This window comes from Pelecanus crispus, chromosome 2, assembly GCF_030463565.1.
Source record: "Pelecanus crispus isolate bPelCri1 chromosome 2, bPelCri1.pri, whole genome shotgun sequence".
In the NCBI taxonomy this organism is placed as follows: Eukaryota; Metazoa; Chordata; class Aves; order Pelecaniformes; family Pelecanidae; genus Pelecanus; species Pelecanus crispus.
The window spans coordinates 34,070,347-34,096,529 of NC_134644.1; the positions used below are offsets into that span (position 1 = coordinate 34,070,347).

Sequence of the window (26,183 nt, forward strand, 5' to 3'; positions counted from 1 at the left end):
GGGTGTCTGTGTCTCCTCCCAAATAATAAGCTATAGGACAAGAGGAAATGGCCTCAAGTTGTGCCAGGGGAGGTTTAGATTGGATATTAGGAAAAATTTCTTCACCAAAAGGGTAGTCAAGCATTGGAACAGGCTGCCCAGGGAAGTGGTGGAGTCACCATCCCTGGAGGTATTTAAAAGACATGTAGATGTGGCACTTAGGGACATGGCTTAGCGGTGGACTTGGCAGTGCTAGGTTAATGGTTGGACTCGATAATCCTAAAGGTCTTTTCCAACCTAAACAATTCTATGATTCTATGATCCTCAGAGATGTTCAAAACTTGACTGAATGTCTACCTGAGCAAACTGCTTTGGCTCAGAAGTTAGCCCTGTTTTCAGCAGAAGGTTGGATCAGATTACCTCCAGGGGTCCCTTCCAACCTGTGTTCTCCATGGCTCTGTGACAGGCACAACACAACTTGTCACACAGCTCACATGCACAGGACGAACAGTAACACAGTCAACAGGCAGACCTGGTGACGAGCACTTAGCTAAGCCGCTTACATCAGAACCTTGGTGCTCAAACTTCCTTTGAGATGCACAGCTTTTCTCCCCACCCTTCCACTCCCACAGTAGAAGGTCTGGCTCAGACCATCCTCTACCGTTCTTCTATGTACTTGGAAACACTTCGGATTTCTGCTTCTTCGCATGTGATGCCTGATTACTTCAGGATTTCTTGGAACTCTCCCAGGGAATCACCTGGGAGGGCATTCAGTGGATGGTATCCATTTTCCTTTCAAACCAAAACCAGGTGGTGATGGTTTCCCCTGAACCTGATAAAGAGGAAGTCTTTGGGATGCAATGGTAATGAGAACCTGCAGCAGACATAACATAAGACCAATAAAAACTGCAATTAATCTGAAAACTATTTACTCTCCCACTGCTTACATCCTGTTAGATCACAGGCATTAACATGCCCTGTTAATCGCAGTTATTGTCTTAACTTATATTTACTGTTGAGGTTTGCTGGGTTTATTTCAGACCTGAAGAACAGATGTGACAGTGGATCAGGCGCCAGCACACTGCACTGACATACTTGCCATGACAACACGGTATGGTAAACACTGTCTCTGAGAGGCTACCTTCCCAGTAGTTTATCCACCTCTCCAGAGACACACACAAATGCCTTATACATAATAGCACAAATAAATTTGGATTTGGCTGCAGGAAGCATTAGAACACTTCACTGCCTGGATCCAGAATTCTGCCTTTTTCTCTTCTAGACTTAACTAAAACCAGCACAATTCCAGGACATCCCTGAATCCTGGTCTTGAACAGAAGGATGGGCTTTGGGTCAAGCCTTTCATGTGCTACTATTTAAAACATCATTATACTGCTATTTTCAGCCTCCAGTTGTTTAATACATTAGATGCAACAAACTCTCCTTACCCTAATTCTCTATCAGCTAAATTCAAAATGGATTTTAAATGTGCCAAAAGGCAATTCTTACAATTAAGACAAGATCTTCAGGAAATCCCAAGAATTAGTTTCTGAACCTATAAAATGAGTATTTGCCTCTTTTACTATTTTTACAAGGCTGACCTCTGAAATACACCTTCCCTTTAAAGTCAGTGTCCTGGTGTGATTTTAGTTCTTTGTTGTGGGGTTTTTTTCCCCCCCTCACCTGTCTATAAACATTAGAGGGACAAATATCACCAAGTCCGTCTTTTGTCTGGCAAGCGCTATTCACGGGACTATTCAAAAGACATGGGCATCAACTGAATTAACAAGTAGACATGCTATTGTTACACTCCAATGTTATTTTCACCCACTGCATGGTAGAGCCAGTGGGAATTATAAAGAATGGCTTAAAAAGCAAGGCTGGACATCCAGCCGCTCCATCCAGAACAATGGTTTCACGCTTGCCTGTAGCTGCTTTTGCTTGAAAAGAGTCTCTCTTCTAGGTAGTTTACTAATAGTGATTCAGCTTTCCAGCCTTAATCCAAGAACTTTATGCCGTTTTGATTTGAGTCAGAAAGTTTCTCAAAGAATATATTCAGCATCTTTCTAAGAGCAAAGAAGAAAGAACCATTATTTCTTCAGTAATCATTTGTAACCACTTGTCAGATTTATTAAACTGAACATTTGCTATGTCTTGTGCTTTTGGAAGAGCAAATTTCTGACCTAGTTGTGGGTTGCTCTAGCCACTGTACTTAAATGGCCTATTTTCCTGTCCTAATTTCACTTTCTCCATCTACAATGCTCCACTTCACTAAAAAATAAAAATCCCAAACAGTTTTGTACATGTTTTCTCCTCTGCAGAGGAGAACCTCCGATCCAAACAACACAGACAAGTTTATTCTGTATGCCAGAATCGTCTCTCCCTCATCATGGTCATCAACATGAAACACCACCACACCACCTTGTGTGTCTACCTATAAGACAGCAAAGATCCATGCAACAGCTATGCCAACCTTTGCTACTCCTCCCTGCCTGGTGCCAGAAAGGGCTTCTTTAAGGTTGGGGGATAAAATGACATGAGCGCAATAGCACTGCCGGGGAACTGATTTTGTTCCAGGAAGTGGAGAGAAATTCATGACTGCATGCAAATACCATGGCACAGAGAATTAATTACAAAACAACTCAGTGAATAACTGAGGTATGTTCGCAGGACATCTGCACTGAATTTAGCTCTTAAAAAAAATCTTGATTGTTACTGCAGATAACTAAAACACTTGAAACAGTGTATGTTTTATTGGTTTCGTATGTTCTACCTGCTGCATTAGTGGTAACTAAGGTGACTAATTGATATGACTGAATAACTGAGGCTGTTCAGGTGACCAAGATGACTCAGAATTCCCTTTTCAGTGACACAAGAAATGACTGGACATTGGACACCTCTACTTGCCATGGAGAGACACGGTTGATCATAAACAGCATTTTACTTCACAGACTTTGTTGACCCTAACACAGATCCTACAGCCATCATCAAACTTCAGACACACTTGCTGGTCCAAGCTCAGGAACATGGTTTAATGGTCCAACTGCCAAGGCAGGATAAACCCTTTGTTTACTCCAAGTTAAGCCAGCTGACACCCTGTCCCTTTCTGCACCTCAATGCTAACTTTTAAAAATGTCAACTGTATACAATAAATACTTTGAAAACAATTTAGACAGTAGATGCTTGGCTTGATTTTTAGGGCTGATGCAGTAAGCTTTAAGAATAACCCTTTGGGACCTTTCTGCATATAGAAAAGGAAAAAGAGAAATTCCCTAGATGCTGCATCATCATAGAAACAAGTACGAAATTACTGATTTTAACACTGTCATTGGCAGTTTTCCTATAGTGTCTTAAAGGAAGCAAAAAGACTGATGCTAGACTTTAAAAAAGAAAAACAACAAAACAAACAGAAATACCAAGACAAATGTAGCCAGAGAAGAAAATTGTGCAAGATGCATTCCAAGTTTCTTTAAAATCCTAATGGAATTAGCACTGGTTTTAACACACCTGATCGTCTTGCAATGGAGTTCATACAATTTAGACTCATTATGTTTATTTTCCCTACTATCACAAGTATTTTGCTTATACATTTAAGAAGAGAAAGTAAAATTAAAGTCTAACTTTAATAATTACAAGTACAGAGATAGCATGTAGCATTCCTACTCCTGGGAACACCTGGCTTTTTTTAACTCTGTTTTTCCCCTCCCCAATTTTGATGTGCATGAGAGACTTTATACAAACAACATGGGAAGAAAAATGACTTTACAAGACAAAGAGTGAAATGAACTACTCAAAGCGCTGTCAACAGCTCATTGTAAACCTGGGAAAGATAAAGCGATAAAAATCAATTTCTGCAAACAGTGTTTCACTTAAAATGTTTTAGACACTCCATAATAGTAGAGAGCAAGAAAAAAGGTCACACTGTCTTAATTTAAGACAATAGTATATACTTTAAGAGAACTTTGTATATACTTGAGCATTCACATTTCAAATTTGTACCTCTGAAGTGACACAGACCTTTAGAGTTCAGGCACGTAATAAATAGCGTAAACCAGCAGCAATAATGCAGAATCGCAGCCTACAGAAACAGAAGAGATTTGCTTACAAGCTGAGTTTGCATTCAGAGTATTTCAGCAGAAGGCCCCATGCAGAAAACCTCCTGGAAACAACCCCAGCTGATGTGAGCTTTACAGGGAAACGAAGAGTAAACTACCCAAGTGGCTCCATTTGAAGCTCTTCTGACTAGTAAGAAGCATGCCAGCATCGAGCCCCAGTAACTCTGTTTTCACTCCTCTCTTCTCTCCTTGCAGGAGCATTTTCTTGCACACTTTTGTACTGTCTGTAAGTGCACGTCAGCAGCATTACAAGTGCCCGTGTATGCTCCCCCGTTGCAGTTTCCCATGAAAGAACGACTAATTCACACTGTTCATAGCTCCTCCTGTTGCCAGCAGTGCCATTGAAAGACACCAAAGAAGAGCAGGAGAACAAAGACTGTGCAAGGAAGCGGAGAATAAGCATCAGAAAAAAGTGAAGGAAGAAAAGGAAAAGGCATATTTTGCTTTTGGGTATGTCTGGCAGGTCTGGATTTGCGTAACAGATGGGAGCGCAGAATTTATCCCCTATAGAGGCAAAGGGTGAGGAGATAAATACTTAGGATCCTCACTTGGACCAGATATTTAAGTAATCTTTAAAAAAAAAAAATCAGATAAACACTATCTATGCTTTCCCTGCAGAGAAGGAAACATTTCTCTCTAACTACAAGAGAGCCTTTTTATAAGTAACAATTTGTAATTACCCATTTAAAAGAATTAAGACAATTTAGTTCTAGCCAGTATAGAAGCTAAGTGCTGCAGCCTGATGGGGAATAAGAGCACAGACATACTCCTGACCACTAACAGAAATTACAGCAGTCAGCACAGCCGAATGCTGTAACAGCAAAAGTATTATTCTAAATCTAAACCATATTATTCCAAGTTTGTACTATAACTTGTAAACAGAACTGGAGAGGGAAAAAAAAGAAAGAACTAGACCCCAGCTACATTCATTTGTCATAGCTCTATTTACTTAATTTAAGCCTCTGATTATTTATACCAGCTGAGCTGAACTGTGCTCCAGAGTTTATGGTCAGAGGTGGGTATAAACCAAATTGCATTAGTCATGGTTAGATGCCTGCCTGAATCTGAAGAAGTAAACCTGTAGTAGGTACTTCTCACCCATGAAGGACTATAGGAGCTGGGTCTCTTAGCAAGAAACACCAGCATTAATTAAGAAAGTGGAGCTACACCTTTTAATAATTAATAGTGAAAGAGATCTAAGAAGAAGGGCAGTGAATGGTAATATTGAATAATTCAGCACTACAACCAAAGGAACAATAGTACAGTAACTTTATACATGAGCATTTGCAACAAAATCCAACAAAAACCATTTGATATGCCGATGGCTTCTTGTGTTCAGGAAAGGGTATACATTCAAGATACTCTTTCCTATTGAGAGGGCATCAAACAATTTCTGAAACCAGTCTTTACACAAAATTAAAAGCAGCTGGTAAAATTGCACTAGAGCAAGTGACTTTATACTGGACTTACACTCTGCCAGACTTGGGCCCAAAAGATCAGAAGCATGGCCCGGTACAGGCAGTAGCTCCAGTCAGTAAATCTGCATTCCCAATAGGCCAAATGAGCCACAACATTGTCAGCTTAATTAGCAAGGGGAAAACAAAAAAAACCCAACAGATTTTTCACTCATCCTGTCACTTCACAAAGCTCCAGCAGCAGGGATAGTCTGTGTGTCAAGTTTAGAAACAAACAAACAGAAAGCTTCAGCAGCTGTTGAGCATTCAGATTTAATTTGTGGTCACAAATATTGGAGAATTTTAATTTGTTGCCTGGCTAGCAGCTAAGAGGTAGATATACATCAGTAAAAAAGCAACAAGTCTTTGTTATTGCATGAGAAAAAAATGTGTATTATATTTAATTGCAGAAGTCTGGCAAAATATCAAAGAGCATAGAAAAAAAGATGTTAAAAAAAAGAAAAAAAATCTGAGTGACAGACCAGGAAAGACAAAGCCTGCTGCTGTTCAGCCTCTTTCTGCCTCACTGCTGGCAAGGATTATTAGCCTGCTGTGGCTTCCCTTGGCAGACGGAGGCCAGCCAAATTACATAAAACAAAATGCTTTTAGAATTTCCTTCTTAAATTGTTTTGATGACAAGTTCCTATTAAGAATTGCTGTGAATTCATCAGAAAGTAGATGCAGCTTCCTCTTCTTCCTGGGAACTGACCATCACAACTTCTTCTCTGGCACCAAACCCTGGTGAAGTAAAACTAGCACGGGACATACCCCTACAGACATCCCAGGCGAGGAACATACATCTCCTTGCCTCTTTGCGAAGCCCAGCAAAAAGGTAAGAAAGTATCCTAGACATTAATCCTGCAATACACGTATACACTGAAGTAGCTGGCAGTTATTAGGTTCGTTGTATTTATTATAAAGCATCATACAGCAGAGTCCAGCCCACGGCAACTGTAGAGACAGGATTTTGGAGGGTACCAGTGAACTGGGACACCATTTCAGGCCAATTAAAAACAGCGATAAAAACCTGGTACTGAAGAGTAGGAAATTATTGATAGAGGCAGAGGATCTTGTTTGACTACCTGCAAGTAAAACTATTTAAGCCTCAAACTAGGAAAATATACAGATGTAAATAAGGAAGAAAAGGCACAACGGAAACATGACTTAATAAAAATATTAAATAAAAATTTTAAAAGGAGAACTAAAAATACGGATGACTAGCTGGTAAAACTGTAACAGCACTCCAAATACTTTAATACCCTGGAAAAGTAAATCCCTGGATGTTTCCTTTTGATTACACAGGGGACTAGGCCATCGATTATAGATACCGTCATGGAAGGGAAGAACTTCTCGTTCCCTAAACAACAAAATGGCCGAGGAGACGCCAAACCTCCTCCAGCCACCCTTAGGTGAGGCCCCGGCAAGCTTCCCCCTCGCCACCTCACCTGGCAGGCAGAGCACACAGCCGGGGGCCCATCGACCGCCACCCGGCAGCGGGGCAGGCGGCGCTGCCAGGCCCCGGGGGCCGGCGCCCCGGGCCCGGGCGGGCAGCTCCCAGCAGGCCGGCCGCCTTCTACCGCCCCGGGGCGAGCGGAGGAGCCGAGGCGTGAGCCCCAGCAGCCTTCGTAACAATAGAACGGGAGAAAGGGGTGCGGGGCCCACACCCCGCCCCGATAAAAACTGCCCGGCGGCGAGGCCGGCGGCGAAGCCCAGCCCTCTGGTGCCCGCAGCTAACGGGCGACGGGGGGGCGGCGCCGCCAGCCTCCCAGCCCCCTCCGCGCCTCCTCATTTGCATGTTTTTACCTTTGCGCCCGGGAGCGGCCAATCAGCGGGCGCGGCGGCGGGCGCCGCTCACCTGCTGCGGCCGCGCCCGCTCGCTGGCGGCCGGCGGGGGGCGGGGCGGCGGCGGCGGCCTCCTGCAGCGCGGTTCCCCGGCGGCGGCGGCGGCACCACCACCACCTCCACGATGGTGTGCGGGGGCTTCGCCTGCTCCAAGAACTGCCTCTGCGCCCTCAACCTGCTCTACACGGTGCGTGGCCGCCGCGCTGAGGCGAGGCGGCGGGAGGGGTGCGGGCTGCCCGGCGGGGTCTCCCTCGCCCTGCGGGTTCCGCCGCCGGGAGGGGTGGGGAGGCGGCGGGGCTCACGCCAGCCTGAGGCGGCCTCCTCCCGGCGGGCTGGTGCTGAGGGGCCGCCGGGAGCTCCGGGTCGGGGCCGCCGCTCGGTCGCGGCCTCCGGCTGGGGGAGGAGGGGGTGCGACACCGGTCAGGCCGGGCTTTGTCAGCGCAGGGACGTGGCTCCCCGGGATCGAAATCCAGGGCGGCACGGCGAGAGCTGCCTGCCCGGGGCGGGGGCGAAGAGGGGGGCTCATCTCCTTCGTCCCCCCCCGCCCCGGGGGGCCGGGCCGGCCTGAGGAGGGGGCGGCCCCATGGCCGAGGGGAGGCCCGGCCGGCCGGTGCCCTTTTTCCCTGTCTGGAAAGGTCGCTGTGCCAGCCCAGGCGTGTAGAGGGAGCGCTTATTTTGTTATTCCTCAGCCAAGGAGCAGCACCGACGTAAGTGCGGTTCGGTGAGCGACAAGTGCCGTGTCGGTGTATCGGGCCCTACTAGACCCGTGCAGACCAAAGCACACCGGAGAGGGAGGGGGGGTGCACTGGAGGGGCCCCCAGCCCCCTGGTGAGCAGGCTTCCCTGCTCTCCCCTGCGGTGGACCAGCGAGTTACAAAGTCTGGCAGCTTTGGAGCGGTGGGAACGCGCATGGAAAAAAAAAAAATGCAGTATGTGTTAAACTGAAATAACTGACTTGCCGGGGAGCTCTAGGCAGGTGCCTGCTTTTGTTGGGGCAAGTTGGAGGGCCTATTTTTAACGGAGAACAATGAAATCTCTAATTGTGGTATAGCTGTGGGGTTTTTTTCCTCATTATCTATTTTAAAATGAGACAGAAATAGCAAGAAACAGGACCGTGTGTAATGGCTTCCTCCCACAGCACTTCCGAAGAGGTAGTATGTCCTCTAATGTTTCATTTTAACAACCGGGCCTGGTTTCAGCAGACTGAAATTGGGGTCAGCCAGTGCTTGCGGGCAGTTATATCAGTGCTTTTCTGAAAGCGCTGCCTGATCTCAACTGAAGGCGAGCTGGGAGAACAAACAGGTCTAACGCTGTTCATCAGAACAAACAGTTCTCATAGCTGGCGGTTACTGGACTTGATGGTAATCACCAGGACGGAGCATGAATGGATGTAGAAGTTCCTGTGCTGAAGCGAGAGTTGTTTGTTTTTATATTCTTTGGTGTATGAGGTGACCCTCATTCCCTCGGAAAAGAGCGGGACAAAAACCTTAATATAGGAGAGGCTGTGCTATTGTGCATGCTTCCTTGGAGGAGCTTGTGGAGTGGAGTATGTCCCTGAAAAAGTCTCTAGAGCATGCCTAGGGAGCACTGTAGTGCTATGGGTTGCTCATGCTACCCCCAGCCAGAATAGGGGGGAGCAGGTAGGCATTGCCTCGTCTGGCATCTGTAGTTGGAGGTCAGTTTAGTGTATGTAGACTGTCACGATGAAGGTAAGTTAGAATCATAGAATAGCCCAGGTTGGAAGACACGTCAAAAGATCGTCTTGGCCAGCTTTCTGTGGGATTGCCCCATCCCAACAGGTGGGTTATAGGTGAATTGTCCCATCCCAATGTCTCTTTTCAGTAAACCGGAGGTTAATGCAAGACTTCTTTTTGTTATTGTTATTTCTCGAGTGATAGAAGAGTGGGAGAAATCTGGATCTTTCTAACATAATACATGCACAAATCTCATTTCTGTGTTATGTGGACAGCAGGTGTTTTTTCTGAAGACACCATCACTTATTCCTACGGCCATGTATTAATCAGGTGCAAGCAGTCTGGTAGGTCTTTTGGGTGTATTTGGCCTCAGCAAGGGTGGGTTGATCTTTGTGACCTCTCTAGCTCTGTTTGTGATGCCTGTACAATGCACCTATGACCTTAATCTTGCTCTGATGTCTCCTTGAGTAGAATTTACTTTGTGGGTGTTACTTGGTATTGTTTTCATCTGGTCTATGCAGAACATATGTTTTTGCTGAAGGGAAAGAATGAGTTCTTTGTATTATAGTAACTGGAATATCTGATGGTTATTGCTTGTGTTGCCTGTTAATTATAGGCAAGTTACAAGACTAATGCTTTTAAATTCTGAGTTGCAGAAATAACATTTAAGGTGTTTAGCTGGCCTGGTAGAGTTGATCTAGCAAAATGTGTGGGCTTCTCTGTTCCTTGGTTAGACAAAAACCTGACAATCCAACACTTGGGTTGCAACAGCACAATGAATGATGGGCTTATTTTTTCCCAGCTGGAAAAAAATACAGAAGGCAACTGGGGTATCTTTTTAAACAATGTTAATTCGCAGTAATAATTGGTGGGAAGGGAGTAGTGGGGGTAAGAAGAGATATAAGGTCAAATAGGTAACACTTCTTGAGTGTTTTTCTAGCTAGCATTGATGTGTCTGTATCACATGCTTGGAATGAATTAACCCTCAGAACTGTATATTGGGGGTTACAGTTTATATTCTGCTTTTCTTTAAAACACTCCTAAAATAGGATATTGGAGCCGTTTTTTTCTTTTAAATGCTGTCTTGGTTTACTTTTTACAGTAGTACACCAAGAAAAGTATATGTCCTGGCAGTAATAAATCAGAATAAATCAGTTACTGGTTTAAGGCAAGAAATCAGAAACCCAGTAACCTAATTGCTCACTTAGCATTCTTTTCATATGGTACTGTGCTGATGACTTTTGGTTCTTCTCTGGACTAAGTTAATGTCCTTAGGCCCTGATTCTATTTTTAAATTTGTTTTATATGAGTAATTCTGGCATCTATGCTGAGTCTTGCTGACTTCAATATGGTTCCTTATGGGTATTGGAAGAGTAGAGAAAAAAATTGAGACTATTTGTTGACTCTGTGTATATAATGACATGTATTGCTGGAATAAAGTCTTACGTGGAAGAACTGTCTGCATACAAAGACCTTTAAAATACTGATTTTGGATATCTGACCAATTTTGTCTTTATTTATTCAGTCATATCTACATTTCCCATCAAATGGCAAACCCACGGAAACTGTTTAAAGTGCCTGTCCACAAAATTCAGCCAAATTCAAGGATGTCTACATAACTCAAGACTTCTAATCTTACAGATGTGAGAACCCTAGATGCTGCCTCCACCAATATTTGCTCACTTTAACCAGACAAGGATTTCCGTAGGTAGACAGTGTTCCTTCCAAGGAAGTCTTGAGTAATTGTGTTGAAGTGTGAACAGTTGATATCTTGTTTCAAATCAGATTCTCAGAAAGGAAGGGGAAATTCCTAAGTCCTAGCTAGTGATGAAAGATTGAAGTGGTAGCTGGGCCACAAGATTAAATACTTAAAAAAAAAAATAGTTAGTTCATTTGGATGTGTGTGCCGGTTTTGTCACCGGAGCAGCTACTTAATTAGTGCTGCAGCAGCAAACATGAACAGTTTGTTGTCAGTATGTAAAGGTCTTGATAAGCAGGCTTTCAGTTTTTCTTAGAAAATGGCCTAGAATGGCCATTTGATTTGAAGTAAAACATATGGTACCTTTACCATTAAAAGTGTGTATTCTTTAGTAGCACAGAGTTCATGCCACAAGAGCATCTGTGTTTCCTCTTAACAGTAGAAAGTACTTTTATCAAAATCATGTGCTTTTTACAATACTTTGCTCTCTGAACTTGTTTTCTAGACGGCCTATTAAGTGTCCTGGTTTTTGCATCACTTTCCAAAGCATTGTATTTGAAAGGGTTTTTTTTTTTTCTGTTGCTGCCTGTTGTTCTCTGGATGCAGTATTTATTGAAAGTGTAATTAGTGCATTTCTGCCCTCTTTATCAGAATTGTTTTTCCTGTATTATCGAAGTACACAAAGATGAGGACAGAAATTCTCAGATTTGGACAGCACGTGTTCGGCATGGTAGGGTTTTTAATAGTGTTTCTCCTAGTTGCAGTATTCCTGACGCAGAGGGGTGAGCGTGTTGCATCTTCTGTGCAGACCTGCTAGCTCCATCTCCCTTCTTTCTGCATAGGGGAAACCTGGTGTTAGAGGCAGGGTGAACATCTGGATTTTCCTAGAGAAAGGGAATGTGGTTGTTTTCCGTGTTTTCTGATAATTCCCAACCATTGTAGTGGCTACAGGGAGCCAGGTACTAGCAAACAGGAATTAGAGAAACACAGTTCTTTCCTCATGTGGCAATTTCTTTCACAGTGGTAAACAAACCTGTGATCTCTGCCTTCAGTTCCATTTCAGTTTGTGTAAGTTTTGTTTGTTCAGAAGCGCTCGGTAAATAGCCTGCTGTTGGCTGTGTCTGACCGTCTCCAGTCAGCATTTAGGAGTGCAGCGTCAAGAGTTTGCCCCAGCACCAGCCTGTGCTGGGCTGGTCTAGCTCGTTGTCCTAACTGGATGCTCGGCAGATGGGACAGGTTGCCTTGGAGCCATTTCTGTCATTCTCAAGGACATTTTGAAGGTGGCAGTATAAGCTGTGCTATCTAGTCCTGACGTGTAAATAAAACAGGTGGTACAGAAGCTCCCAGGTATGTGGCAGGGAAGGTTAATGTTGCTCACGTCAATTTAATCTTGAGGTTTTTTGTTTTCATTGGCTTTTTGGGAAGGTTTCGATGTTCACGCTTGAGAACACAGAAGAGTAACTACAGAATAAATACAGATATGTATTTTAAGACTTCTTGTCAGTGCTTGGGAATGCCCTCGGCTATACTGTGTGTCAGTTCATAGCCAAAATGACAGTAGTTTGTGGTAGCAGGTCAGAATTGAGACATGTGCTGGGTCTGTAGACCAGGTACGAGGGGGTTTTGTTTTTTCACTTGTCTTGCGCAGAGTGCATAGCGGCATTTGGAGCTAGGAAGGCAGACCGTGTTTAGTGAAAGAACTGGAGAACGACAGGGCATGGAAGAAGGAGGCTATATAGAGCATGGTATGTTTTGACACCACTGATGTTTTCAGCCATCCTAGCAGTGCAGCTGGATGCTTTAAAACCAGCACAATTATTGAGAAGCCCTTTAAACGCCCTGTAGTAGCCTTGTAGCTTAAATTACTAGTTGTGTTCTTTCTACTGGTGTTTTCGTGTTGAGGGAGATATATGTGTGGAAGAAGGATCTGTGGGATCACCAAGCTTCCTGAAAACATTTCATTACTTCTTAAAAAACAATGAACAAACAAGCAAGCAAAAGTAAACATTTCAGAAGATAGTTGTTTCTGCTACACAGCAGAAAGCTTGTATTTCCAAAGACCAGGGAGTATAAAACAAGGGTTAAACCTCACTGCCATTTTAACGTGAAAGAAGCTTGTTCCATGATCAAAACCAGTTTGATCCTAATTATTGGCCAGTTACATGAAGAACTCTGAACTAGGCCATCAAACTGAAAGCACTGGCTTTCGTCATAAGAGACAAGAATACTGCCTTTCGCATAAATTGCTTGTTCCACATCATGTGTCTCAAGGCTGTTCAGTAAACAGACTACTCATCACTCCTGATTTAAATAAGTTGCCTAAAGGTGGAAGATTTTGCTTTCTGTTAGAAATCCTTTGGAAGTACCCAGAGCTTTTGTTACTGCTCAGTCTTTACTGTGCTCTCAGTGAAGCTGAAGAAATACTGTAAGGAGATAAAGTTGCTTCTGTTTTGGCTAGCTTACAGCTGTGATGGAAATCAATTTAGCTTAGTCCTAGCTTGCTAAAGGTGCACCACTATATGCTGCCTGTCGTTTTCATGTGTTTTTAGATGAAGTGTCAAGGGATCAGAAGAATTGCCTTCTAGATTCTCTATGGCTGTGCAGAAATGGTTGACCAAGTTGAAGGGGAGGGTGGTGGAAATCTCTACCTTCAAAGTATATACCATCTGAGGTTTAAACTTTAAAGCCCCCTTAAAAGAAGTGGAATATGAACTTATATGTGGTGAGAGAGTTCAGGGAGGATGTGTTTCATCATGTGTGTAATCTGTCTGGTTTTAGTTCCTGTTCCATATCCAGCCTGACAGCTACTCTGTAAATACTTACTTTGCTGATACCAGTGTAAATGCTATATAATCTCTTTACCCGGGGGATGATGAGGCTGTATTTCTTGAAATTTAAATTCTGAAATGCAGTTTTTACTAACTCCTTTTTGGGCTAAGGCAAGAAGTTCTCACAAGAAAACAGTGAGAACACTAACTTCTGCATATGACTTCCTTCCTAGCGAGCAGTCCAAGCTAGTTGAAATGCTGAAAAGTTGGTAGTCAGTCAAAACAGCAGATTTGCTTGTGGCTTCCTGTTGAAGGAAGGAGAAACTGGTTTCAGCATTTGAATTGTTTCTCAGTGACATTATCTAGAGAAATCATTTGTCAGTATTTTGGTTTCTTTTAGTAATGTAGACTATAAGCTTGTGGATGAGTACACAAGGGGTAAGTGTGAAGAGAAATACATTTTTCCAGTACAGGAATGAGGGAAATGAGTAGCTATGTACACAGGAGAACTTGGATTTAAAGAGTAGAGCAAATTAGGAGATTTTTTTTTTTTTTTAGAAGTAGTAATTTATGCAGCAGTAAGGGGAAAGAAAACCCCAACAAGTACTGTAAAGGCTAATGCTTTAGTCATGTTAATAAGAAGTTAACTGGAGAACAAGACAATCAAACTTGTCATGACTTTACCTCTGTGACAAAGAAATTCTTCTTTGTCTAGAAATTGTTATTTTTGAAACATTGCTGAAGTTCAAATGTGTATATGTATGTATATGTATGTGTATAAAAAAAATATAATGGAAGTCACTTAAAGTGGAGTCTGATCCATTCCACTGATTTTGAACTTACAGTCCCTAAAATCTTTCCTACAGAGATGCTGACATTGGAGTAACATTTTGTCTATTGGCTGGGGTTAAACCATGACAGCAAGGTGCTTGATTGTCTTAATTTTTTTTTTTTTTTTTTTTTTTTTTTTTTTTTGACTCCATAGAGAAAGTACTCGATCTCAGAGTGAAAACTACTGGTCTTCACTTAGGATTTGTGCTACCTATAGGTTTGTTCTGGTAAAGCATTTACTTAATTTCAAATTGGTGAGTTTATGCTTTGGATTATGCTAAGCCCATGTTTGCATGTTTGCTTTTTAAATAAGGTTGATAGACTTTGTGTTGATGGAGAAGATAGTATATAGTAAATGAGGACATTAAATTTAAAATACTAGCTGTCACCCACACACACGCACACACTTCCCATGGCTCTGTGTCATTTTCCTGGTTTGTGGACAGTATGTGCTTGTAGCATCTTTCTGTGAGACAGATTGCTCCAGCTTGAGATTGTAATAAATTCTTTTGCTCTTAATGCCTGTTGACTTTTTATGTAAACATGCCTTAAGTGAATGGGACCTTTTAAACCACTTCCGAGAACAAGATTTTTACTTGTGTTTTCGAAGCTGTGTAAGTACTTCTGAAGACTCATTCATTGCTCTTTTATTGAGAGACCTTCTTACTGCTTGTGAGAAGGTGTTTTGTTGATACGGGGTTTAGGAGCTGGTGGTAGTCTCTATTTAATGAGCTAGACAGTACAGAGGAGTCCTTGGTCAGTGCTAAGTCTGTCCCTTATCTGCCTGTTAAAATTTTGATTTTTGCTGTGGAGAGTGGCAAAGCTTCTATGGTGGAAGAGCTGGCTGTGGCGTGTGGGAGCGTTGGTTGGAAGGGACTTCTGGGGCTCATCTGTCCAGGCTTCTCCTCAGAGCAGGATTACAAATAGCACTCATTTGCCAGTTGTGGCTTTGTCTACTGAGTCTTGAAAACCTCCGAGAACAAAGATATCATGTCTCTGAGTATGGCACCAAACCACCTTGTAGATGTTTTTTCTAATATCCAGTTTGAACCTCCCAAGCCATTACTTGTGGTTGTTGCCTCTTGTTTTGTGGTTGGTCAATACTGAGAAGAGTTTGCCTCCATTGTTCTTGTAATGTACCTTCAGCTTCAGTTGCTATGAGATTATCCCTAGGCTGCCTCTTTGTCAGACTAAACAAACCCAGCTCCATCACCTGCTTCTCAAACATCATCCTCAAGGCTCCAGGCCATTTTTGTGACTCGTTCCAGGTTCTCAAATTCGTTTTCGACCTGGGGGGTGTGAAATAGAACACAGTATTTGAGCTGCAATCTCACCAGTGTTGAATTTCCTTTGATTGCACTCCTCTTGGCTTTCCCTATTTGCAGTGAGAGCAGACTCTTGGCTCATATTCAACTTGGCAACCAGTGTGATCCCCAGGTCTATCTCAGTAAGGCTGTTGTTCAACTAGTCTGTTCCCAGGCTCCATCGAAGCACCCCAGGAGCAGAATTTTGCACTTTGTGAGGTTCCTGTTGGCTTATTTCTCAAGTCTGTCAAGGTCCATCTGAGTTGAATCTCTCTTGGGAGAGTCAATCGCTCTTCCTTGTTTAGTATCATCCACAAATTTTCGGAGGATTCATTCTATCTTATCACCCAGGTTGTTGGTGAAGATGCTGTATAATATTGGCCCAAGTATCAGCCTTTGTGGTGCTTCTTACCTGCTACCAGCTGCATGCTGAGCCATCGATTACTACCCTTGGAGCTCAGCAGTCCAGCCCATTGTCATTCACTCTAACAGGCCATTTCTCCAACCCATGCCTTCTCAGCTTACTAATGAGACTACTGTGGGAAACCAGGTCAGTCCTAATCACTAAAAACTGGTCTGTGATTTCATCTGTTTCTAGTAGATTTATCAAGCAAATATTTGAAGTATTAGTGTTGTAGTTTAGCCCCAGCCAGCAACTAAGCACCACGCAGCCACTCACTCACTCCCCTACCCCGATGGGATGAGGGAGAGAATTGGAGGAGTAAGAGTGAGAAACACTCCTGGGTTGAGATAAGAACAGTTTAATAATTGAAATAAAGTAAAACAGTAATGATAATAATAACAATATAATAATATACAAAGCAAGTGATGCACAATGCAATTGCTCACCACCTGCCAACTGATACCCAGCCAGTTCCCGAGGACCGATCGTTGCCCCCCAGCCACCTCCACCCCCCCCCCCCCCAGTTTATATACTGAGCATGATGTCATATGGTATGGAATAGCCCTTTGGTCAGTTTGGATCAACTATTCTGGCTGTGCCCCCTCCCAGTTTCTTGTGCACCTGGCAGAGCATGGGAAGCTGAAAAGTCCTTGACTAGCATAAGCAGTACTTAGCAACAACTAAAAACATCAGCGTGTTATCAACATTCTTCTCCTACTAAATCCAAAACACAGCACTATGCCTGCTACTAGGGAGAAAATTAACTCTATCCCAGCCGAAACCAGGACAGTTAGTAACCAAAGCTAGCTTTATATAAGCGATGTTGTTTTCTTTGGGGGTGTTGTGGTGCTGTGAAATGTGGTTTCAGTAAAATAAAACGTGACATTCAGAAGCTCAGTAGAGAGTTGTTTTCCCTTTATTTAACAGAAATATGTGGCTTCTTAATAATTAAATGAAGCGTGTATGTTTGGAATGTACATATTAGTAATTTAAAAGTAGTTAGGGTCTTTTTTTTGTTTCAAGTACATTTTACTACAAATGTAGTAAATTTCACTTTTAGAAATACTGCATCTAAATCCTTTTGTTTCAAAACACTGGAATAAGCATCGTTGAGTAGTCATTTCTAGCAGCTAAACAGTGGCTAATGCTATGAGCCTTCCGTTGTTTTACAAACTTGTAAAACTTCTTCCCAAAACAGCTTAAGTTATTTTTCCTGTTTGTAGTAGTATACATTTACTTTAGCTTTTCACATTATGGCCCTATAAAACTATATATATATATGTAAAAAAAAAAAAACCCTCTATATATAGTTTTACTGCTCAACATCCAGATTGTCTAATCCAAACCTGAAAATGAAGGAATAACCATCATTTCATCTTCCAGTCAGCATGCAGAGGAGGCAGGAACTTAATACTAAATCTGTTTCTGGAACGGTTTGTAAACCTGCAGTCTCCACTTCCGTTTTGAAACACGAGGTCAGTTTTCCACAATTCTAAGTGGCCAAAATTGGAGTAGCCGATAGTTATTTTGATCCAAACCATGTATCTGCCTGACTGGATAGAACATTGTCACATAGCTTGCCAACCAGAGCCCAATAACATGGACCTGTGATCATACTGAATTTCCAGATGTTTTAAGGAATTAGACAATGGACAACTTTGTCATGTGAAAGAAGACAAAATACAGCCTAGGTATTGTGGAGGTACAGCTTGAAAATGAGGCCGATGGCTCTAAAACTAGAATGCAATCAAAAGAGAAACTAAACTATTTTATGTTGTTTCATTTTTCAAAGCCGGTCACCTGATTCCTGAACATCTGGGGTTCAACAATGGGTTTAAAAGCCAGAGAGGCTTTTTTCCCACTTGAAAACCATAGCGATTCTCGATTCAGTATGTGGCTCTTTCTACCACAAAAACTTTTGCGGCCAAGGGGTCGTGGTAATAACTTTTAGTATCATAAACAATAATTTCATGTACATATCCGCAGAATAATGGAAGCTGAGTAACAGCAGCAAGAAGTAACCGGTACACTGCAACACACACACTGAGTTTATCCAGTAGGTGTTTTAAGCACACACTTTCTATAGGTTTTATCTTTTGATTTTGATACTTTAAGAATAAAACTAATTTCATCTAATTGTTTTAGATCTCTTATGAAATGAGCAAAGAGCTGAACAAATACACATTTTTGGTGTCCTGGAGGCAGATTGGTGAAAATAAAGATTTGCAGTCATAGCTCAGGCGGGAGAAAGAAGTATTGGTGAAAATCATTAGGAGCAAAGTTTCTACTGCTTTTCTTTGTGAAAAAAATTGAAATTTGACATTGCCTTTGAGATTTTTTTTTAATGAGGTAACACTTTGAAGAGCTGTGTAGTGTGAGTTTAGTGCTTAGAAGTTGATGCAGAGCATGGGACATCAGCCAGCACTTTCTGATTGGAAATTGGGTTATGGGATTTCTTTTGTTGTTCACTTCTGACACTTACGTGGAAAAATAAGTCTTCCCAGTGGTATGAGACAATGAAAGAAAGTGAATGGGCATAGATCAGAACAGGTAGTTCTTGCACTTAACTGTCTGATTAGCAGGGCTAATTTTTAACATAACATCAGGAAGTTTATAGCCTTGTGCAGCATGCATTCAGAAAATCTGTCTGTGGCAGAGCCAAGGCTTTTTATTTTGCTTTCTTTTTTCTTCCCCCGTCTGTAGTTTAGATTCACAACATCTTGGCCTGGTGCTTTGGTTTTAACTAAACATGGTGATTAAGGCTTTTTGTTTGAGAAAAAAAGACAAATGTGAATGAATCCTAAAACTACTGGTATTGAACAATTCCTTTGAATTTTATAGAATTCTTTTGTCTCTTCACATGGTAAGAGAGAGGTGTATGTATGACAAGTATCCTCCTTTTCTTCTTGCAGACTCTCTTAAATTTCTCCTATGGATTTGGTAAAACCATTTTTTGAGGCGTGTTCCTGTGTGAACACATGAAAAAAACACCCACTGTGTTTTGATCTTGATGAGCATCTCTATTTGTTTTACTAGCTTTCTTGTTGTTATCTTAGATTTCCATGTTTCAAAAGCAGCATTACATAACTCAGTCTTCTAAAAGGTACTTATTGAAAAAATACACAGACATCTTTGGTATTAAAACCAACAAAAATGCCCTTCTCTAGGGTAAGTATACTGAAATGATGGATAAGTTGGAAATTTCCTCTTACATTTCATTTTTTTCACTGCTCTGGATAAGCACTAAAACATCATGAGATATGTTGTTTGAATGGAAACTGGTGAGAAGTTGTAAGTGCTTGCTCTGTATTTGTTGTCGAATAAAGCCAAGTAGTTGGAGCAGACTAAGCGCTTACTGTTTTGTATTGGGTTGTGGGATTGTTTGTTTGTTTTTTTAATAATGATACAACTTCTGCATATTTTTTGGTGAGGTCAGGCTTTAAAACTTGCATGTTGAATTGGTGTTATTCAACAGAGAACGTAACGGGCGATATGTTAGACGTAGGTCTAACTGTTTCAAACAAGAAAATGTTAGGCATCTTGTGTATTGGACATCTGGGTTGGCTTTCTCTGCCGCTTCCCTCCTACTGTACCTCATTACAGATTTCTCTGCAGCTTTTCATGTTGGAATTTTTGTTCTGTGTTTTTGGCATGGAAACAGGAAAGGCTGGAGCTTCCTGCCCATGTAAACAATAAATCCCAGTAAACTAACTGGGACAGATTCTGCCTGCCTTCCCTGAATGCCATCTTTAAAAGGAAGGAAACAGCATAAGAGTGTTTCGGGTATTGAAATAGGATTGACTTCATAGTAGAGCTATTTTCTTGAAGAAATATGTAGCAGCGACAGGGCACCTTTATTGTTTTATTACATGAAGTCCTTGAGATACAGATCTAAAAAGTATTTTTGTGTGACCTTGTTGTGTTATATCATCAACTACGTAGAAGCTTCTCTAATGAATTAATACAGCTGTATTCCTGATTACAGTAAGTTTTGGCAAAGTGCGCTTTTTTACATGGTCAGAGCTGTGGAGCTGTGTATCCTGTTTTCTTTAAATACACTGCCTCTGTTTCAGAAAACATCTGGAATTTTCATTCTTCTTCCGTTCTGTGAATTAAAGGCAATGATGTTACCTTATTTGTCAATTCTGTTATAATCCACACTTCAGTTTAATGTCTGTAGTCAGTCACGGATAATGCAACATGGCTTCACTTGTAAGTAGATGAAGTTGCAACAGCTTCCCATTAACAGTGTTGAAGAATATGTGTGCCTTAAAACATCTGGAACTGAAGTTATCTCTACGATGAAATGGAGGATTGGTTTGTTTAGGGTTGCGCTTCTTCTCTTTGCACTGGAAAAAAAAATTGTACCTTTCCAATAACTTTAATGTAAAGAATGTAACTGTGTGTAGGTTGAGCCTCTTTTAATACGCAGACTAACTTTTTGTTTTCTCTTCCCTCCAGCTAGTAAGCCTGCTGCTGATTGGAATTGCGGCATGGGGAATCGGCTTTGGCCTCATCTCTAGTTTCAGAGTTGTTGGAGTGGTAATTGCAGTAGGAATCTTCCTCTTCCTTATTGCCTTAGTTGGATTAATCGGTGCGGTGAAACATCATCAAGTATTGCTATTCTTTGTATCCTTCTAATGCATTACATGGATCACAGCTTGGTTCAAGCCATGTAAACAACCTGCTCTGTCAGCTGAGACTGATGGGCAAAGTGCTTCAGAAACAGAACATTCACAATCTTACTTTGGTCAAGTGCAGTCTAAATTAAATTTCCTTCCCCTTTAACTTTATTCCAGCTTCGTTTTTTTCTCCCTTGTTTGTGCTCTGAAGACAGAAGTATTTGCATCTCCTCTTTTTAAAAATTAAAATATTTTAATTTTTTGAGAGCTTTTTATGGTGGGCCACAGTGTCACACGTGCCTCTTACTGGGTGCTCAATCTTACATCAGTTAGAGTGTGTGAACTATTATTGTTTAATGGCAGAGAAAGGTGATTGTTCAGGTAGTGAGCTGGTTGTAGCTGGCAGGGGAATGCATTGGGGGTAGTACAGGCTGTCAAGAAGCACTTTCTTTTCATACCTAGTTTTTAATTGCGAACCCAAACTAGAAATGAGTAGAGGCCTTCTCAGTGTGCTTTGCTGCCCCTTTATGCTTACTGATGCTGGGTAAGCACTCTGCAGTGCTGCCTTGCATAACAAATTGGATGTGTTTGAATGAGAAGAGGTTCATCAGATAAAATTCTTATTTATCTTGTTGCAGTCTGCAAAAAAGTAGTCACCTCCACTTTACAAACAGTTTAATTGTGAGATAAGTATCTGCCTCTGAACACAGCAGCCAAATTGTGAAGCCAGTGCTTGACTTTCAAAATGTGATCATTAGCACCAAAGTTTGTTCTTTTTGTTTTATACTGTTTTCAGATGCATTAGTCCAAAAGTGTGTGAGGCTATGTTCCAAAAGTAACTGTTACTTTTTTTTAATCTAAGCTAAAGTTACCTTTTGTAATTAATCGCAAGACTATGTCATTGAAGAAAAAAATTTTCTGAATATGCAATACCTCAAGAGTATTTTCTTTACCGTATTTAAGTGAAGTATCTTGAAATGACAACAAGAGTTCCTAAAGCTGGAGAAATTGGCTGTAGGTTTCTCTCTCTCAAAACTCCCTTTATTAACCTCTCTGCTCATGTTGTCTTGTTAGGCAAGAAACACCTAACCCGGAAATACCAGTTATGTATAGTAGTAGCCAAAAAGAGAGAATATAGGGTGATTGAGTTTTGGGAACATTATTTAGGTCATCTTTTCCACATCCAGTCAGAATTTACTTCTATAGTTCTTTTGTTTTAAAGGACCTATTGTTATCCAGAGAAATAAGGAATACCATTAGGCACATGTGTTATAAAACCAAAATTAATTTGAGAGTGTATCCTTAACTACTGTTTCCAGTACATGATTATTCTTTTGCTAGTCTTTATTGTCCAGTTTTCTGTCTCCTGTGCCTGTTTGGCACTAAACAAGGAACAGCAGGTAAGAAAAGTTTCCTGACTTCTCAGTTATTCTATAGCATAATACTATAAATACATATGTACATACACACACACACATATATATAGTCTTCTATAAAAGGGGGAGAGCATATTTTAAGAAAATCAGCATTATCCTTTTAAATAAGGACTAGACCTTAGGCAGTGCTTGGCTGCGGTAGCTAGAAATAAATACATCTGGGTTCTAAAATTACTTTCAGCTGTCTTTTTTTTTTTTTTTAATGTTTTGATTTTAAGCTTCCTTTGCATAATCAAGATATCATGCTACTACACTTGTGACCATCTCATGTGTTCAGCAATTCCAGATAAGCTGATGTAATCTACGGTAATCGTAATGTAAAGATGATAAAGCCACTGAATTGTTCTTGTGTAACTGAAAGATCATGACTACATTAAGAACAGAGGTGACCCTTAAATGTGAAAGTAAAACCAGCTTCCATGGGGTATGGAGACTAATTCTTAACTGCATAAGAAGCAGGCAAGGGTACAGTGACTAAATAATCAGCTTCCTACATGTAAGCGCACTTTTTGTTTGAAGTCTGAGCAGTCCCAGTTAATGAGTTGCGTATCCGATTACTAGTGCTCTTATCAAGTTCAGGAAAAAGAAGGGAAGAAAATTAATTGTAACCATGAATGTGCTGCTGCTAGGTGCTGCTATTTCATTAGCTACACAGGCTGTTTGAACATTCAAGTCATTCTTTAATATATTATCCTGTTAGACTTCAGGATCTGAAGGTTTTAGGTAGGGAATTATCAGCTTGGCCTAATATATTCGTTTCCAATGAAATGCAAAACAGTTCAATTAGTATGTATTTGCTTATGTGTTCTAGAGTCAACTTCTTGAGGTGGGATGGAATAACACTAACAGCGCGAGAACAGATATTGAGAGAAATCTGAATTGTTGTGGATTCAGAGTTTTTTATCCGAATGAAACCTGCTCTTCTGTAAGTTCTTCAAGCATGAAAAAACTTAAAACTTATATTGTGTTTGTTCAAATATGTACAACTGTTTTCGTGGTTGCAGAAAGCAGAGTTTTTTAAGAAACGTGTAAGATAGTTGTTACAATGATACTAAGCTCTTTAGTTAACTTACTGGAAACATAATCACACAGCACCCTGCGAAGGTTGTACTCCATTGTCATTTATATACTTGCTTTGTTGGAGTTTTGCTAGAGTTTTGTCCATAGTTGGCAGTCTTTTATAGAGCTAACTAGATGCTTTCAATCAATGAAGTGTCATCAGAAAATGGAGTGCAATTCTCTGTTCGTATCTGCTACAGGATTGTTTTAGAAGTCACCAGTGTCAACCATGTGCACCGATAATAGAAGAATATTCTGGAATGGTGCTGAGATTTGTTGGAGGCATAGGACTCTTTTTCAGTTTCACAGAGGTAAGTGAGTAGGAGGTTAGAAAATTAGAGTGCTTTTTCCCCACTTTTAAGGCTTTGTTTTGTGAAACAGTTAATTTTAGGGGCTTTATTACAGGAGCTCTCGGTATTATCTCAGGAGTCAAATAATTAATTAGGTCAAATTTTTCCAGGCTATCAGCTTGCTTAAGTCTGCCAAAAGGAGAACTTGTCTTTATTCAATACTGGGAGTTCTTGTGACTTAATGTTATTTATTCTACAAACCACAACTAGATACCACATTAAAATGTGGTGCTGTAATGTTTAAGTTTTGCAGAAAGTTAGCTATTCAGGTTTACCATTCTCCCAAAAGTAATAAAAAGAATGCCGTTGCTTTACCTTGTTCCCCTGTTCTTCCCGCTTCCCCCTACCTGCACACACACAGAGTCTTTGGGGTTTTTTGGTTTGGGCATTTTTTTTGTGCCTCCTGTAGTACAAAGATACAGTTTCATGATGAGTGAACTGTATTTCAAACATCAGGTTAAAAAGGTCTCTGACTTTTTGCTTTAGTATCCAGATGAGACATATACTTGCTTTATTGATCGGTGAATAAAAATCCTCAGAGCAGGTCTTTCATAACCCCACAGTAGAGCATGTGAAGATATTCCTCCTGCTGCTTAGTGCAGTATTCAGAAGGTTTGTAGATATTACAGCAACGAGAGAGATACAGCAGCTGAAACAATCACTCTGACATCTGCCCTCATTTTCTCTACTAACGATGTGAAGCTGCTGGGAGGGAGGAAGGTGGTTGGAGGGAACAACAGGATTTGAAAATGTGCTAGAAAAATAGCCTTATAGTTAAGTGGTAACTGTAAAATGAAATAATTTGGAGGATTTGTTTATCATTACACTAAAACCAGGTTTATGAATATTTATCATTTGGGGAGGGGAAGAATAATTTAACGGTAGGCATGCCTATGAGCATATTTCCCATTGCATTGTTGTCCTGGTTTCAGCTGGGATAGTTAATTTTCTTCCTAGTAGCAGGCATAGTGCTGTGTTTTGGATTTAGTATGAGAAGAATGCTGATAATGCACTGATGTTTTAGTTGTTGCTAGGTAGTGCTTACACTAGTCAAGGACTTTTCAGCTTCCCATACTCTGCCAGGTGCACAAGAAACTGGGAGGGGGCACAGCCAGAATAGTTGATCCAAACTGACCAAAGGGCTATTCCATACCATATGACATCATGCTCAGTATATAAACTGGGGGGGGGGTGGGGGGGTTGGCCGGGGAGCAGCAATCGCTGCTCGGGAACTGGCTGGGTATCGGTTGGCAGGTGGTGAGCAATTGCATTGTGCATCACTTGCTTTGTATATTATTATTATTATTGTTACTGTTCTTTGTTGTTATTACTACTACTATTGTACTTTATTTTGTTTCAATTATTAAACTGTTCTTACCTCAACCCAGGAGTGTTTCTCACTCTTCCGATTCTCTCCCTCATCCCACCGGGGCAGGGGGAATGAGCAAGCGGCTGCATGGTGCTTAGTTGCTGGCTGGGTTTACACTGTGATAATTGTGGATACAGTCTTAGCTTTTTTGTTTTGTTGTTCTCTCTGTTGCTAGGTATGAATTCTTTCTGAGAAGGTGCATTCTTTTTTCTAATTAAGAAAGCTAGTGTGTGGCTGTGCAATTTTAGCAATAGTAAAATATCCTAAACTTGTATAGTGGAAATTCATTGTCAGGATTTTATGTTTAAAACAAATTTTGTAAAACTGATAGAAGATGGGGTGGAGACCCTCTGCTTAATAATATCTTTGGTTTTTGTTTTCAGATTCTGGGAGTCTGGCTGACATATAGATACAGGAACCAAAAGGATCCCCGTGCAAACCCTAGTGCATTTCTTTGATGAGTTTATAAAGGACTGAATCTTCTCTCTGCACCCTCTACTTCAAAATACTGATTCTCCATAGTTCGGTATTTCTCCATAACAGGTGTTCAACATGTACCCAAAAGAAAACTTCTATTTCCGTAAGAAATTTGTAGTTTTTGTATTTAATTTCCCACTGTTTTTCTTCTAAGAATCTATCTTGAAGTAGACTGGTGCATTCAGTAGCTGGGCAGTCAGACTGCTGCTCTAAGCTGGTTAAATGACTCTGTTAAGACTTTGGTAACTGATGTGATGAACTCTGTATAGTGAGTTTTATAGCACTACTGGCTTCTCTGGTGTCCAAAAGAATGCAAAGGTATTTTCTGCTGTATTCATTGATTACAAAAATTCACATGATTTCTCATTAAAATGATAAAAATGTATGGTGGATGGTTGGACTGTATGATTTGAGATTTGATTGGGCTTTAGGATGAACTCTAGTCAACTTTTTTGTGTTAATAACGGTCTCCCACTTCCCTGCTAAGGTAAAAATAGAAGCTAAAAATGTTATTTTCTGTAGTGCACATAAATGTATGTTAATGACTACTGTAGTCTTCACCCCTCCCCTTCCCTGTTTGTTTTGGCTTTCTGGTAGCTTTAGAATTTTGTTGAGAATAAAAATAATTCTTTGCTTTTTAATGGATATCTTCAGTATGAGAACAATGAATGAAGAAAACCAGGATAATGTAATCTGCAGCTGATTAACTTGAAACTTTTTTTTTCTTTGACAAGTGAATGAAGTTTTGGTATTTGCACAACATCGGAATCAATAGTGGTCTG

At 41.0% G+C, this 26,183-nt stretch overlaps 1 protein-coding gene across 1 annotated transcript; it reads left to right on the plus strand.

Annotated features, from left to right (window-relative positions):
* Nucleotides 1–7,514: 7,514 nt before the first annotated feature.
* TSPAN13 (tetraspanin 13) lies at nt 7,515–25,674 on the plus strand. The gene is made up of 6 exons (XM_075705652.1): nt 7,515–7,577; nt 20,550–20,717; nt 22,030–22,110; nt 22,958–23,071; nt 23,406–23,516; nt 25,308–25,674. Exons 1-6 carry the CDS (start codon nt 7,515–7,517, stop codon nt 25,380–25,382), a joined length of 612 nt encoding a protein of 203 aa, XP_075561767.1. The 3' UTR covers nt 25,383–25,674.
* The last annotated feature ends 509 nt before the right edge of the window (nt 25,675–26,183 follow it).